This window comes from Pieris rapae, chromosome 11 (genome assembly GCF_905147795.1).
Source record: "Pieris rapae chromosome 11, ilPieRapa1.1, whole genome shotgun sequence".
NCBI classification, from domain to species: domain Eukaryota; kingdom Metazoa; phylum Arthropoda; class Insecta; order Lepidoptera; family Pieridae; genus Pieris; species Pieris rapae.
In genome coordinates, this window is record NC_059519.1 from 8047461 (window position 1) to 8065578 (window position 18118).

Sequence of the window (18118 nt, forward strand, 5' to 3'; positions counted from 1 at the left end):
GCGAATGTTAGACATAGAAAGAAAATCCATTGGCGCACAGCCGGGGATCGAACATACGAACTCAGGCCAACACTGCTTTCTTGCTGCTTATTTTATAAACAAAGAAATAACACAATAGAAAGTAATAAAGTAATTAAAAGGAAAATCTATATATCCCGGAAATACAGATGTGTGTCTGTATCCGAATAAGACGATAATAGTTAATAGTAATAAATATAATAAAGGGAGAAACATAAGGTTACCTTAATTACTTTGTTTCACTAATAATGTATAAGGAATATAAGGCTGCTCATAAAAATATTATTATAGAAATGACAATTTTGTTTCTTAATTAAACAGAAAAGATGTCGGTGTTCTGCGAATTTCACAGCGAATTCAAATAATGAGACTCTTCATGTAATTTGGAAAATCAACAATAACCTCGTTTGTTTTAAAATTAATTTTTACGCATTACAAGATGCGCATTTCTCTATATTAAAGTATCGCGTCTCTTCGAAAGTATTGTGATTTCATCATCATCATCAATGGTTTAACTGCCTTGTGAGCCATCTCAAGTACACTTCGTCATCGCATTCTATCCAGTGCATCCCGCGTCCTTGACAACTCCATACCAACGCCCGATGAGTATTCTCTTGCCACCGGGTTGTGAGTTCTAGGGACCTTGGGGTTCTGTCTTTCGCCATTCGGTGCACGTATCCCAGCCTGTTGCACTTTATGAATTGAACGATGTTGGCGTCGTCTAATGAACTTATTGAGGAGACAATAACTAACTGTCTAATAACACCTAGAATCTTGAATAAAAATTGGTTGTCTGTAAAGGTTTATTGATGATAGTTGACCGTGACTACGTCATAAGAAAATACTGATAGAATGGTTGCATTTTTCAAAAGAAAATTTTAATTTAATTTGTTTGATAGATATTTTGTATGGATATATATATATAGATGGAATAAATGGAAATCACAATTGAATTGATCAAGTTACATTCATTTGTACTTAGAAATATAATTATGTCAATTTTGTAACGAACGAACGCTGCCGAAAGCAGCCGATTGTGCCTCTTTGTCGCTCGTTCCGCGCTCTCGCTTGCACTTTATGCCATGCGTCATGTTTTTTCGTGCGTGCAACCGGCTCCATCGAATTATAAGAAGTTGTCACGTCAAAAGGCTGTACATATATAAGCGAAATAATACATAGCACTAGTGGCGCGTAAAATATCAGGCCGATATAATAAACTTTATCTCTTTGAGGGTTTTCTGTTACGATATTGACGTGTGATTACATCAAACACCGCCGTCGCAAACAGGACCAAATTCTTCGAAGTGATTTACTAAATTTAAAATTCAAAACCAGTGCGATAAGGTTCGACAGACAGCTGCCGACTCTTTACCCGATTTAGCTCGATACTGTACAAGTAGATAATCTTTTGACAAATTTAACAGCAATACTTTCTATTGGAGACTGTCGAAAGGCTCGCAGCGTAAGCATAATCAAGAATCAATGATTGATTACGTTGCTCACATCACGAATCAATATGAGAGATTAATTACAGCTATAACCTATAATTAAAACGCATAATTGGCCTTTAGTACGAGTGGAATTGTGATAATCAGCCAATTTGCATACAAAACTGGTATTCACCATACTGTAATTGTGCAATTAGATTAAACTAACGATTTATTATTGCAGGTATAATAGAAAATAAGCAATCATTATTGCGTGTTCTAAAATAAGGTTTTATGAAACATAATTAGAATTACAAATTGTAATTGTTTTTTTTCACGCTGTGCTATGAAAAATATAGGTACCCTCTACCCAGTATTTTTTATTCTATGATAGGTATTTAATGTTACTTAATAAAAATGAATCGCACAATATGTTGCTAAGCGCAAAACTTAAGACTGGACAAATTAAAGTAATTTATTATTTTATTTATTTATTAAACTCTGAGGAAGGTTTCTATGGTAAGGAAACGTATAAGAAAGTTTTATTTAGTTCTGGGGTGTTAAATCCGGAAATGCGAATAGGGATATCTCTCTATGGGATAGCAAAATGTTCCATATGTTGATACGTACGTATAACAAACAATCGCATTTTAAAATTCGAATTGCAAAGGTCAAATTCACCTTAATCACGATTTTCATTTCGGTATTTTTGCTTATAATTTCATTATATTTTAATTAATATGATCGGATCTTCACAAAAATCCACACTCGCCACACAGTTAAACAGTAGTTACAGTATAAATAAGGGACTTCAAGAAAAATAACATATTTTCATACATTTTTGAGACATTTTTTTACTTTACTTTTCGTCTCTAGCTATAAAATTAATAATTTAGGCTTTACCTATTCACATTTTATTAGTTGTCGTTGTGAGATTGCATCAAAATTACGAGGGTAACTTTACGCGCCTACAAATTGTCAATTCTGGCTTGAAACTTTACGAGTGAAATGGCACTTTTGAAAACGTCGATGGATTTATAGCCCTTGGCGAAGCGTATTCAGTGCTTCTGTGGCGCAGTTTATTGTTTTTGTAACCTTTAAATACAGAAGCGAGATATTTTCAGCTTTTTCTGTGGAAAAAAGGTTAAATACACATGGCGTGCGAATTTTTTACGTAACGTTCTTATGACAGGCTGATGCGAAGTTGTTTTTGATGAAAAAGGAATGAATGTCGGTTAAACGGATTCTGTACTATTGATGCAATCAGAGTAATAATGTTTTGTATTTATTTCTACCGTTTCTCCAGTACATTTTTTTTCTCAACAATCGTTCTCTTTACTGGGCTATAACAAACTAAACAAAACTCTGAATATATATCCTAAAACAAAAAAATGTGTAAAGCAAAGAGTTCATAAATTTTTACTTACTTTGAACTAACAAACGGAAAATCTACGAGATGTAATAAAATAATTTTCACATATGTTCTCAGGCATGTGCCTGACACATATCCACACACAACCTTTTAACACTCACTAACCCACGCATACATACCCTCTTCCACTATCACACACACATACACACATACTCACATACAAACATCTAATACCTAAACTTTATTTCTACTAACTTCCAACCAGTTGACTGCTTTGTTTTGTTTTTCTTTCTTCATTAAATACTTATATGTTTGCCTACCCATTTTATATATGTACTTTTTGTTACTACTCAATATGACTATGCTATGGAATGGAAGCCTGGTTATCCATATCACAAGTTCTTACCTAGTTTGGAAACTTCTCTCACAGTCTGATACAGTGACAGTCTCCCAATACCGTCACAACTGTAATCTTATTTATTGTTGTAAATGTTATATGGGAGAAAAATAAATAAATCGTTATTATTATATAAATTATTATTTTCAAGTGTATTTTCAGTATGAGGACAAATTAATTTACTTATTCATTTATTTAACACAACAACAATTAAGGCAATAAACTAGTAGATGAAAAGTAAAGTAAGACTTAGGGTCCTTCAAGAAAAGAGCGTACCAATTCTTAAAAGGCCGGCAACGCACTCGCGAGCCCTCTGGCATTGAGGGTGTCCATGGGCGGCGGTATCACTTAACATCAGGTGAGCCTCCTGCCCGTTTGCCCCCTGTTCTATAAAAAAAAAAAAAAAACAAAACAAAGTAAGCAACGAGTTTTGAGAGAGTTTTCTTTATTCAAGTGTTTCTCGGTGATTGAATACCAAATATCTTATACTTAAGTAACATTATTGCGGTTTTCCGGATTTTTCATATCTCTTGAGGTTTATCTTATCTGACTTATCTTTTATCTGACTTCCGTCTCCAGTCCTATTGACTTTTAATATTGTTCCGCTTACGAAATATTCTCTTCCCTAAGGGGTTGTGATTGAAATGTTTTACTAAATTGAGTAATGGCAGTTTTATTCTGTTAAGGAATATTAGATAATCTGATCTGAAAAAGACAACTTTACTAACAAATTCCATATTATGCCAATTATTACAATATGCCCTGAAACAGAAGTCACAATGGGCGGGGTATATAGTAAGATACAAAAATAAAAGGTGGACTTTAAAGACAACTGTATGGGAAGGACCAAGGGTATGAAGATGAGGGGGCCCTATGAAAAGGTGGATAGAAGAAATAGAAGTCAGTTGGAAAAAGCAGGAGGAGGTTTTACCCGCGAATGGGTTCCGATCGACGGTAATTAATTTAGCTTAGATATAGGATATATAACAAGATAAATAAAATATTGTATACGATGTAAAAAGTATAAGCTGTATATTATCTTTTTGTCACGATTGGAAATTAATTTTGGCTTTATTTTTATTATTTGCAACTTCAAATTCATAATCATGTTTTATTCATTTAGCTAACACAAGGTACATTTATGTCAATAAAAATATACATAATTGATTTTCCTTTATTAAATAAACAGAATGCAAAAAGCTCTCTTTAGTAGGCAATACCAGATTATTGACAAATATTACGTCTAATAAATTATTTATATAAGTATTTGATTGTACGCTACCATGTTATAATATGAATAGAGATTTTCAAGAGAGATGGCAAGCGCGCTATATAGATAAATTACCTGTAAATATTTAATCCTAGTGATGTTCTCTTCGGTGACAGTGAGGGCCCGCCTCTCCCCCAACTTGTAGGTGTCGTCATAGTACATATACTCCGTAAACGTCAATCCACTAGTGATGTACTGCTGCGTGAAGTATATCGATATAGTGCCGTTTACGATGTCGTGCTCGATAATCCATTTGCACTTGATGGGAACGGGGAACGGGTTGGGGAAGTTTGGGGTATGAATTGTTCCCACGGGGCCCTTGAGCCGGCCTCCACAGCTCTGATTTTCCCGGTGAGGCTCACCATTCACTGATTTCAGTAGTATTACGATGATCGTTATGCTTAGGCGGGATGCTGTTAGCCTGAAAAAAAAATTTTTATTTTACTGTATTTCAATAAATCAACAACAAATTTTAAAATAATTGGGATTACACAATTCGTGTTACCGTTTTAGATGAATAAATTCTAATATTCTCATATTCTAATTCAATATACTTTGGGATACAAAGATCAGCAAAAATATAATACTAAAAGTAGTCCCTTTAGACAAGGTTCCGAAGATACTGGCAGCATTCCCCCTTTGAATAGCTAGACTAATTCTTTGTTCGAGGTAGCTGCCAGCTCTTCGGTCTCCAGTGATGTCGACTAAACTTTTTGATATTTCCCTTAAAAGCCTTATAGCGCTAGGACCCCACAGACCAAGGGTCTCGACACCGAATGGAACAAAATCATATTCGTAGCCTAGATTTTGAGTAATTTTATTATAATATAAAAAAAAAATATATACATAGTTTAATTTATTTTACATATATGTACTTATTATCGTTGCCTTGGTTCGAAATCAAACTTCAAAAAACTAATAAATCTGTGTTTTTTACTTATAAATAACAGATTGCGTCGGTTTGTTTCTAGATTTTTAACATTTTCCGTCCTTATCTCTGACACAGCAGAGCTATTTTATATTTAAGCTATTTTATATTTAACAGAGTTTCTTTGTATAATAACAAATTTCACATCAAACAGGCAGACGCACATAATTAGTACATTACTCTTGTGAATTACCGTGATTAGCAATGTGAGTACTACAATTAGTACTAGGCTCGACCCATTTACAACTATCTTCAATCGTCTTGAGGTTTAATCATGGACTGTAATCACCGCCCACAGAGTAAGTCACAAGTTTGTGGTCAATACTTTGAATACACTGGGAAAGACAATTTACCTCTACAATCTACATTCTCTGTTATCTATGAATCTATATTGCTTATGTAAATCCAGTAATTTATTTTTATTGATTACAATAGAGAAGAGCTGTCTCTAGGTTAAAGCTTTTAATAAAGAATCTGTAAAGATCCACTGATTGATAATATTAATTAAACTTCAGTGATAAACATACCAGGCCCTGCAAGAGGATTAACATTACCCCAAGCTTTGTCTAGATTAAAAGTTAATTAAGTTTAAAGTCTTAAAGCATTCTTCAGTTACGTTATACTACGAAATTAAACAAAAGGGCGTGCGTACAAAGTACTCATATTAGATGTGAAACTTCTTTGTAAATTAATTATTACTAAGGTAAAAACCCTAATAGCTTGTCATGTACCAGTATATGATCACTCCATATATTTGTAAGGATTCATGCTGTTTACACACTGTATGTGATAAATACAATATAAATAAATAAAAAATCTGCGTTTACTGCACAAGACGTGATGCGACAAACGAATAAATCAACCAATAGCGTGATTTTTCTCGATCTCCCTTTCTCACTCTCTCTCTCACACGCGGTCTCAATCGCTTTTTCCTTTTTCTTCGATAAAAACGCTGCACATCTTAGTGACATTCCGTAAAAATTTTATCGTCATGCGCCTAAAGATCTTCAAATACCCAGCGGCGCTACACTCTTTTTAGCTTTGGGAGTCAGATTTTTGTAACTATTTCGTGGTCATGGTTTTTTTTATAATGTGCCCCAAATACACCTTTGATATTTTTCCCTCGCCATGTGAACTAGTGTTAAACGCACATAGACAGAAAGTCCATTCATGCACATCTGGTGATCGAACCCGTCATGGGAACTCTCAGAGATAGGTGTGAGTGATAGGTGTAGTGATAGGTCATAAATAGGTGCAGATTTTAATACTGTGCATAAACAATGTACACCCTTATCTCAATGAATATTAATGGTTGTAGAGTGTCATTAAAGCGAGTACAAGAACTAATTGCGGACGATGGCATGACGTCACATCCTATCCGCAAATTATCACAACCGATCGCTTGAAGGAAATTGCATTATAATACATTAAACTTGAACACTGCATGCATACATATTTAAAGTTATTCATATTGAATCAAATATATCGCTTAGTAATATATTAGGTTGTATTACGTTCTGACGAAATAGTCAAGATTCGTTTAACATAAATAAGTAATGTTTTAAATTTTGATGTAGTTAGTAACTGTTGGTTATAAGATAGTTATTTAAAATAATTAATTATATAAAAGCTAAGTTTTGCTCATGCTAGATACTATAACATTTTGTTACGCTCAAAGCGGTAAATTCTATGCTATTGCATAGATTGTGAGCGCGGCGACGGAATCAAGAAATTCCGTAACCAAAATAAATACCTAACACACGATGACGTAATATAGTTGCGGCCAATACGCGTTAAAGCAGGACAGAACGCATACTGCGTCTCACATCGGTTAGAGTGAGACAGACTATATAGACGTGTTAGTCTGAGTCTGGTAGAGTGGTATAGTGAATTAATATGAAAGAAAAAAATACAGCATAAATAAATAATTACAATTATATAAGTTGATAAAAAATGCTATGCAATAGCTTCACCGCGGCAGTCCCCAGAGTGCGACAGGTTTATTTATTTGGTTAAATTTCAAAAGAATAAATAGATAATTCAGGCTTCTACTACGTTTAGGAACAACCCTCTAGCGTTATCGGTTATCCAGGAATATTAATTTGAATCTAATTGATCACTGAATCATCAATTCATCCGCACAGAATATGTCAATGCATCAATCCGATAAATTTCATGAATTATGTGAGTCACGTTAATGTTGTGGGTCACTTATGTGGAAGAAGGTTCTGCTCTACCTTCGACCTAGAGGAAATATCACAGACCAGCATTACCATTTACTGGCCGAAGTGGCTAAGGTCAAGTATTGTAATTTGTATACGAGTATATCCTCATCGTCAGAATATTGGTTCTTCCGTTTCAGGGTGGGACGTCATCTCAGTAATTGTAGCCTCAGGTGACATCTAGAGTATTAAAACTTAAAACTTTAACTTTTACACTATATAAACTGATTTTATAATACAACATACAAGTCAAATATATAAGAATTATTATTTACCTTAAGCATGTGATGTAACTTTTTTAAATTTAAATGGTGCTAAATATGACACAAGGAAATAGATTATTAACAAATTTGTACACTTGGCAGTGTGATGCGGAAACACGCCCTCTGTGAAAAGCGGCCGTGCGAAAGTCAACATGACATCTGACATTTAGTAAAATTGAAAATAACTTACTCGAAGACTAACGAGTCGGCACACTTTTACATAAAATAAATAATACAAATATTCCTTCAAGCCATATCGATTGTAGCAATCGCTAAAAGCGATGAATTAATTATATTAAAAAAAGGAAGATATTTTACTGTAGCAATGTAACTAAATATTGATCGTTTAATCTTTAATATAGTAGTGAAGAACTATAATTTAGCTTATGTAGCTATATTACTGTAAATGTCACTTAGGGCCTGTTTCACAATGTATGGATAAAGTGCCAAATAGCTATGCAACACATAAATTATTCGAAATATAAAAGTTCCAAATAAGCTACTTCGCATTTCATGACGTATAGCGATTAGCGCTATCTGACAGTCGTGAAACGCAAAAATACTATTTATCCTACCAATAACTAATGAATAGCTTATTTGGAACTTATCCGGACAATGTGAAACAGGCCCTTAATGAGTTAATTTATTTGTTCGAAATATAAGAAACAATATGAACAAAATATAAAACGCATCTTCAAAACTTTTTTCATATTGACTATCTGTCTTCGAAATAAATATCTTTTAGTGACAGATTAAACTATGGAACTAAATAAAACCTGTATTTTATTTTAACATTATATCTGTGCCATATTTATTTTGTCTATATATGTATAATAATCGGTCGAAAATTTATGATAAAAAATTCAAAATAGCATTTTTTTTTTATTATTAGAAATGGACACTATTTCTAATAATTTACGTCAATATAGGTGGTTTCCAATATTCATCGAATGCTTTTAATATTGAAGGGCACTCGAGTCCCGAGGCTTTATCAATGGAGCTTTTGCACCAACTTTTTCGTTTACTTCCTTTTATCGTCCATTTTATAGCTAACATGTTATCAATTTCAGTTTTCATGAAGCGATATTGCAATATTAGAGGGCTGTTTACTTTTATCGAATACAATAAAACTCTTTATAGCTTATCAATTCGCAGGCAAGTTAAGCTCAAGTAGGCTTTTTGTTATTGTTTTAAACCTCTACGTAAATGATATCTTGTAGTGTGAATTAATAAAAGAAAAATGTAAACCTCAGATCAAAAGTATATAATTTTAAAAACACTATTCGTTATCAATTGAAACGTGATTCAATATTGCTGGTGTATTGAAAGAATCGTCAAAAGTAGGTTATCGATAGGGGGCGTATTGCCAGAAGCGTTCAAGTTTTAATTGGTTTTATTTTACATATAAATAATCACCCGTTAATACGAAGAAGTGAAAATTTATTTGCGCTGTAACGATTTGAAGGATTGATTAAATCAAATCAAATCAAAAATCATTTATTCATATTTATTTATTTTTTATTTTATTTATTTATTTACATGAATACATTTATTATCCTTTCAGACATGTATGTAATTCTGTTCATGTTCTTATTTTCTACCTTTGTTTATTCATTATGACACACTTTTACACACAAATTATGTAAGGGATGCCATAGACAAGTAATAATTATGAATAACAAGACTAGTTATTAAATCTTACATTTAGAAAAATGACAGCGCAGAGTTAGTTAGACACCAATATTTGTAACATAACTTATGAACGTCAAAAAAAAATACATTAAATGATTCTAATCTTACATTTACTGTCAGTTCTCAACTCAAGGGCGTAGAACGAAAGAGAAAAACTGGCAATAAACCACTCTTTTTAATCGCCAAGTTTTTTTTACACAAAGTTTGTAAGGAAATGCAACCATTACATCATGTTCCATATGACCTTTAAATGTTCTGTAAAGACAGGCTATTTAACCAATTTGCATTTTTTAAACCACTGCACGTGGTTTTTTTTATTTATTTTCTTTGAAATTTGCAAAGCAGTACTGCTACCGTGGAATATGGCGATGCAATGGTTCCGTTGGGTTATGATTGGTCAGTATTCTACTCTGTGCCGCAACATTGGACGTAATTTGGTTTGACAAATCACACTCAAACAAATAAAACATTTATTGTACAGGAGTAGTATGCAACGATACATTGCTCGTTTTATAAAATATTCAGTACCACATCCATACGCAGTTTGTCATTCGATCTAGATAATCTCTGACGTATTAAGCATATTTCATTCGGTTTTTACATCACCATACATACACCTATAACAAGTTTAGTCTTAAATGCATTGGAAAATTAGTATTATTTTACTTTATTTCTCTTTGAGATTGGTCAATTAAAAACATAATTTCGAAGGACTTGCTTAGGCAAATAAAAAATATGCTCCTAATTTAAAATCTGTTTTATTTATAACGATGTTTTTTGACTTAACTTAAATATACAGCCAATCTCAATTTATTTCGTATATATCCTAACTAGTATCAGAGACTTTGTCGAAGTTCCTTTGGACCAGAAGCTATATTAACGACCGTTTCGATTTCAGAATCAATTAAATTCGCATTCTGGTATAGCGCTCAATCGAGCGTGGTTCGAAATGGCGCGAATCTATCGAATATATAAACGTATATCGTATAATCTATAAACAACAATAAGACAATAGCCATAGACTTATCAACACAGATATAAAAAGATGAAAATTATAAAAATTGCACCACAGAGTTTAAATTACGATTTCGTTATTTTTCGATTATGATGAAATCACAGAATCGAATCGAAAACCAATACAAAGTTGGGTGGGACACTTTATTCGTATTGTAACGCGAACAAGCATCTTAATTCAAAAAAAGTAATACACTTGTCTTTCGGTCAGTGTATTCTCTAAACATAGCTGACGTACGTCGTTAATCAAGAGCTGAGAGGAGGCTGTAAAAACAAGCTTTTCATTAATCAAGTTAAAACACACTATGCCGTCAAGTGCCCACATACATTGTTAACTGGTTGGATCTCTATACATTGTTTTCGTAGTTTTTGCGTCGTTGTAGGGTGAAATAGATCCCTTTTTGTCAAACTGAAACTCTATAGTTAAATTAATATGGGATAAGTTATTGGCTAAGTTGTACTCAGGAATTGAAAATTAATTTAATTTTTTTTCGTTAGAACTGAAAATTATTTTACTGTAACATCTTTTTATATATAAATCTCCTGCCACGATGTTTGTCCGCTATGGACTCCTTAACTACTTCACCGATTTTAAATTAAATTGGCACACCGTGAGCAGTCTGCTCCAACTTAAGAGATAGGATAGCTAGGATTTTTATTTATAATCGCAATTTTATTTTATTTCAAATATTTGTTTATTATTTGATACAATTCTAACAGATGGCGCTGTGTTAAAAGTACCAACGTTTCATATAAGTTCTCCTACCGTTTCCCATGAATAGTTTACTACTATGTAATATAACAAAAACCTTAGCCACAGCAACGCTTGGCCAACTCTGCTAGTTTAATATATACTTTAAAGATTAGAACGTAGCGAACAAAAACAGCTGAATTTTATAGCGTAAGGCCACATTGACTGGCTAAATATTGAGTCACGGCTCAAATTCACGAGACCGTGATGCGCGTTCAGAGTATTCGACCGTACGAACCAAACGTCATGCTGATACGTCAAAATTGGAATTCGATATTTGAAAGTTCAGACACAGATCTAATAGACTTTTGAAGCTCAAATTTTATTTCAATTTATATTTTAACGCATATAAGTCTAAACAGAGTACTTTAATTGCCTAATAAAGATAATTATAGCAAGAAAATATAATATAAATAATAATAAATTTACACATATAATAAAGTTATGAAAACATGCATTTACTATGCAATTATGGCGCCACGAAAAACCAGTTTCGTAACTTTAACTCATTTACATTTTCCAAACGCTTTCAAAATAAAGTTATGTTAAAAATACCAAGTTAAAGTGCTCACGGCTCTAGGGAACGTAATCTCGAGCCTTCGGGACACATCTGTACTTCAAGAGATATTTTTCATCATTATAGCAAGTATCGTTCGCGGCTCGTATGCTCGGAGAGAATAAATTTCATAAAATTTATATTGCGTCATTCGAACTTGGAACTTTTTCCAGCAAGCTTTCGTGCGTATTATTTCCATTACATATTTACGCATTAATTTTTTTTAATAGAATTTGTATGTTCTCGAAATTTAAATCGGGATTCATTACCCTTTAAAGAAATTACCCATTTCGAAAAAAAGAAACAAAAAAATTGTGTTTTCTTCTGAATATATATATAAAATAGATAGTTTGTTTATAATCTCTTAATCCATTAATTTCATAGACCAATGTCTTGTATGGCTAAATTACAGTTTGAATACATAGCTGTTTTTATTTAGGGTTAACATCAAAAGAGCTTTAATATTGTCAAAAACTTGGTCCTAAAAGCCTTCCTGACGAATAAATTGACTCAGGTCTTTGACAATTCTATATTGAAAAAGAAATCGCATTGAATACATGTCATTCACAAGTGCTTGGTATACGAATATCATTAGAATAGATTTTCTTCACGTGGGAAACATTTGTGTGAGATGTAAATCAAAGTATATTTCGCATTTTGTTGACGCCACGAGGCCATACCGTTGAAAAAGGTATAGAAATATTGAAGTAATCGGATATTTTGCGAGATTTTGAATTGTGTGCCTTTTTCATTAATGTAAAAATGTTATTCGTTGTAATAGTATTTGCAAGGGAATTATAATTCTCGGACGAGTCAAGTTTAAAATTTTTTTTTCATAAAACAGGGGCAAATGGTCTCAACTGATGTTAAGTGATACCACCGCCCATGGACACTCGATGCCAGAGGGCTCGCGAGAACGTTGCCGGCCTTTTAAGAATTGGTACGCTCTTTTCTTGAAGTACCCTAAGTCGAATTGGTTCGGTAAAAATCCATGCTTTCCAACACGCAGCTGATCACCTCATCTATTAAAATCGGTCCACGGCTTGATAAGCTACTCTTAGACTCCCAAAAAAACATATGCCTACAAATTGGCTAAAGTATTAATCTCTTTCGATGGCAACTCAAACTATTCCTACAAGAATTCATTTAATAATAAGTTAAAACAACTATTAATTTCCTAAGCCTTATCCTTATCTTACTCCTTTATTATAGGTAAGTACTAGTTTGTCGTTCTCTACAATTATAAATTTTGTGCTGTCACGTTTTATTTTGCTTTGTATCTTATTTTTTATCAGTGAAACTTTTTGTGGATATGTCTAATGTATTTATTTTTATTTTTTTACTGTTTAGAGATCTGTTTTGTTTTCTTCATAAATAAATAAGGCACAAGACATAAATCGCCTTGGTCAAATCGGCCTAGGGAACATTTTTTTGATTTTATAAATTATTCGTACTAATAAATGCTTTTAACCGTATATGTTACATACAGTTACATTTACAACGTTTCAAGAATCAATTCGAATGATACTGCAACTTTATAGCAATTAAAAATCATCTCTTGGTATTTTAACGACTATTTCATTATCATATTATCATCATTTATTTATTAAAAATAAAATGAATCAGTGGCGCTATAACCACTTTAGGTCTTGGCCTCAGGTTTCTGAATCTGTTTCATGATCATTTTTAAATCTAATAGGCAAGTAGGTGATTATCCTCTAGTGCCTGACACACGTCGTCGACTTTTTGGGTCTAAGACATGTCGGTTTCCTCACGATGTTGTTATTCACCGTTCGAGCGAATATTAAATGCGCACATGGAAAGAAACTCCATTGGTGCACAGCCGGGGATCGAACCTACGACCTTAGGTATGAGAGTAGCACGCTGAAGCCACTAGGCCAACTAGCTCTTAATAAATATATTTTTATAAATATGTATTCTGTGTGCATAGTATATTTAATTTCCAAATTCAAATAAATTAAACTTAAATTAAGAATCTCATTTGCGAAGGCGCTGCTACCTCTCTTAAACATGTACCTGCAAAACCTGTAATTTTTATTAGAATTTTGCGAGTAAAGCAAGCTCATTCTGTTAATTGCACCAAGCTAATGAGTGGCGTGGCCTCGTAAATATTCGACCAACATTTAGAGCGCATTTCAAAGCATTGAAATGGCCCATCCCAGCGTTATATACTGAAAGTGTATGAAAACGGCTGTTTAGAAAACATTTAAATAAAAATTTGAATAGAAAAAATTCGGTACTTATAGATAATGTTCGACAGTATTTAAAAAAATAAAAATTGTAATACTTCGTGTAAAAGGTTGCTTACAATTATTACATGTTTGGTTTACTTATAATTTACATAATCACCAAAAATCATTAAACGTGGACAAATATGCAATAGTGTCATTTAAATATTGATAAACCATTAAATAAGTTTACACACAAAAGCAAAGCCTAATTTAAAGTAATATTTAATTTTGATAGCCTTTATTTCTTTGAGATAGAATTAAAAATACTGCGATTGTAGATAAAACGACTCAATAGAAAAAAAAACATGTACCTAATACATTGAATTTTTTTTTATTATAATATGTTAAATAAAGTTTATTTAAATATCACTAAAATCTTTTACTTTAGATAATGAAGTAATAGGTATCGGTTTTATGTGAGGTTGTCATATAAAGTTGCAAAAGTAACTGTATACAAGGAAACAATGTTTTTTTTACTTATTTCTATTTATAGTCCAAAAAACAAAACACCAATTGTAACAACAAAGACCTTTGATGTGCAAAAAATGGCTTGTAACGATACGATAAAAATCTTTATTCTTATTACGTATCCTTTTAATTGTATTATGTTCAATACGGTGTAATTAATTAAAAAAGAAAATGCTTCAGGGGAGGAGATTGAGTCTGTCACAGGGCTGCCAACATGTTCCATTAAGCATCGGCACCGAAGCATAGCGGTCAATGTTTTATAACGGTTATTTGTTGTAATATCGATTCCATCAAGACAGTGTTTTATTTGATAGGTAAAAACAAATCTTGCGTTTTATATAACTTGATGACCTGTCACTAATTTCACTGTAATATTTTTACGATCCAATTAATTAAAAAAGAGTGTGTGTACATAAGGTACACGCGTTAGAAGTTATACTTCTTTGGCGTATGAAAAAAAATAAAAATAAAACACTGTTTAATTGTACTGTTACGAAACACGTGTTCTAAATATAAAAATACTGGAAGATACAACTTGAACATAGTTATCGATTTCCATGCCACTTAGACCTAACTTTACGATGTCGAATTTAGGTGTTGGTGTACGCGCGCAACGTTATTAAGATTCACTGTCATGATTTTTCTCCATCGCGCCAAAAGAAGTATAACTTCAAAAAAAACTATCTTTATTAAATTAATATTTCTTAAGTTTTAGCCAACAATTAATTATTTATGAATTGTCAACAATATCTTTTGCTTTGATGTATAAAAATGCAGTTTTTATTAAAAAGCTTTGTGTGGTATTGACATAAGTACTGAAATAGCTTCAAATTAAAAAAAAACACACACGACCCAATGTCACATACATGATGTATATGACACGTAATATGTAATCGTAAAGGCTTTTTGTATAAATATATTTTCATTTTAATTGTTATTGTATAAATTAACTGAAATTTAATTTATTGCAAATTATACAGACCGAGGCCGAATACTGTCGTGATGAAGAAAACCAATTTAAAATTATCGAGCTTTGAGTTCAACAGCGAAAATTTATTTTCCCAGCGCTCAATGTATGCAGTTGAGATAGCCAATTAATTCCGGAATATAATAAGCAAACATTGAGTGTTAATTGATCGTTATTACAGTGTTATTTTAGTTTAAACGACCGAGCTGGCCGTTCAGTGGATATGATTACATAGGTGATGGTAATTATTAAGTTGAATGTCAATTTGTTCTAGTAGTAGCCTTCACGGTGAATCCCGGCTGTAGCAATGACACTATATGGATCCGGTTAATACTAGGTATAATAAATAAATAGTTAAATAAATTGAATCACAGTTAAATGTATTGAATACTTTTTGTTTGTTTGTTCCCTTTTGTAAATCTTTTTGTAGTAAAATGTATCATGTATTCTACTCTGGCTATATTTTCAGTGTATTTGTTTGTTATTATATATAATTTATGTTAGCTGTAGGATTACAATAATTTAATAAGGAAAATTAAAGAAAACCGGCCTAGGCATCAAAATATCGAATTGATCTAAGAAACACATGCAATCTGAGGCCAAGCCAAGTTTTCCTGTTTCCATGCGAACGTAATCATGTTTATAAAACAATTGACGAATCTACCTTTTTTATACACATCGATCAGAATTCGTTTATGCTTATAGAATTTATTGAAGCGACATCTATGGCTTCTTGTTTGTATATTTTGGAACATTAACTATTCGATATCTTGATCACGGAACACGTACTTAATGTAATACCAACATATATAAAGAATTTTACTAGCTTTTATTTATAAGAAAATTTCCAGAACGTTTTTCAAAGTCTATTATAATTACTACTACTGTATATGCTTTTAATTGATCACAGAATCGAAAATTCTATGATATTTGTTAGTTGAATTTCTCTTATTCGCTTATTGTAATTTTTAATAAGAATTTTTAAAATGTCGTCAAAATATTTATAGCAAATTATTATTATCGCAACTCAACTGTTAATTTCGGGACATCGAAGTCAAAGTACGCATAATGTTTGTAATAATAACGATACCCTTCATTGGTTATTTGACCAAGTTTCCTGAACTGCGATTCTAAATCTAAAAAGGTCCGTTTACCGAAGTAAAAGTGAAAATAATAGAATGTTATTCAAGTCCAACCATTAAAGAGTTTCAATTTGGAATAACTTTCAATTTGTGAATTACAAGTGTATTTAAACTTTTTCAATAAGGAATTTTAGTTGTTTTGTTAGGATAATTTGCATATCCATTTTCCGCTTCATTTGGTTTAAATATGATCGCTACAGAGCCGTCGTATACTAGTAATACTGTAAGAGTTGGTTCGCTTAATTCAGGAACTGTTCAATTGGAACATTATTTAATTATTACAGTCTATTTATAGACAAAGGCTATATGGAGCTACGCTACGAACGCTATGTACGCTACGCTATGAATTCATAAAACACAGAGAATCTTTATGGAACCAGCTGCCCACCGAAGTATTTCCGAACCAATTCGACTTAGGGTCCATCAAGAAAAGATCGTATAAATTGTTAAAAGGCCGGCAACGCACTCGCGAGCCCTCTGGCATTGAGAGTGTCCATGGACGGCGGTATCACTTAACATCAGGTGAGCCTCCAGCCCGTTTGCCCCCTGTTCTATAAAAAAAACCAATTCATATAACTTGTTTACAAAACATATATGAGCAAAAATTTACTAATGTTTTGCACGTCGTTTTAGTATTCACGATGCTTTTGATATGTTTCAAAGCCGACTTTTACGATGAATTGTAATCTCTGTGTAAGTGTTTTTGACAGCATGTTTATTTATTTTTATTTTTCATTTTTCACATTTAGGTACAAAAACAGAAAACAGATTAATTACATACATAAAATTATTACACACTAAACAACATTTAAAAATCTGACTTCCAGTTATATCTGTACACAGCATTTACACTAAATATCAACTAAACAACATACACATATCAAACCGAATGACAAAAAAATAAAAAATAAAAGAAAAAAATATATCTATACATACACACACACACATGCTTATATACATATACATTAATCAATTAAATTAGTAATTAAGGTTGCAAGTATTTACTATGAACTATCTTTTTAAATTTACAAATATTATTGTGAAAAATATCAACCTCAGCACACACAGCATTATAATATTTGCACATTCTTACGAGCGGAGCATTCTGGGAAACATTGTTATCAGTCATAGGTATAACAAATAATTCCTGGATGCGCACAGAACGAGTCGGCACCTTGATCTCCAGCCTCTCCAAAAGGCAGCTGTCAAATGAGCCATTTGCTATTTTATGCAAAGTGCACAGGTCGCTCACCCACCTCCTCCTTTCAAGACACACCATTTGAAAGTGGGCAAGACGCTGGTCATATTGGTTTATTTTTCTCCTAAGACCATACTTATAGCACAATGCTCTGACAAACCGCCTTTGTATAGCCTCCAAT

The 18118-nt window shown here is 32.4% G+C and overlaps 1 protein-coding gene across 6 annotated transcripts in view; it reads right to left on the reverse strand.

Annotated features, from left to right (window-relative positions):
* The window catches only part of LOC110994312, a 75544-nt gene that overhangs the window by 34762 nt on the left and 22664 nt on the right, over window positions 1–18118 (reverse strand). For all 6 annotated transcript variants that reach the window (XR_006750494.1, XR_006750495.1, XM_045630048.1 and 3 more), the window contains exon 2: window positions 4560–4905. Coding sequence is in view for 4 of the 6 variants with exons in the window: in XM_045630048.1 (XP_045486004.1) it covers window positions 4560–4905 (346 nt within the window). In the remaining 2 variants the exon portion in view is untranslated. The remainder of the gene's footprint in view (window positions 1–4559; window positions 4906–18118) is intronic.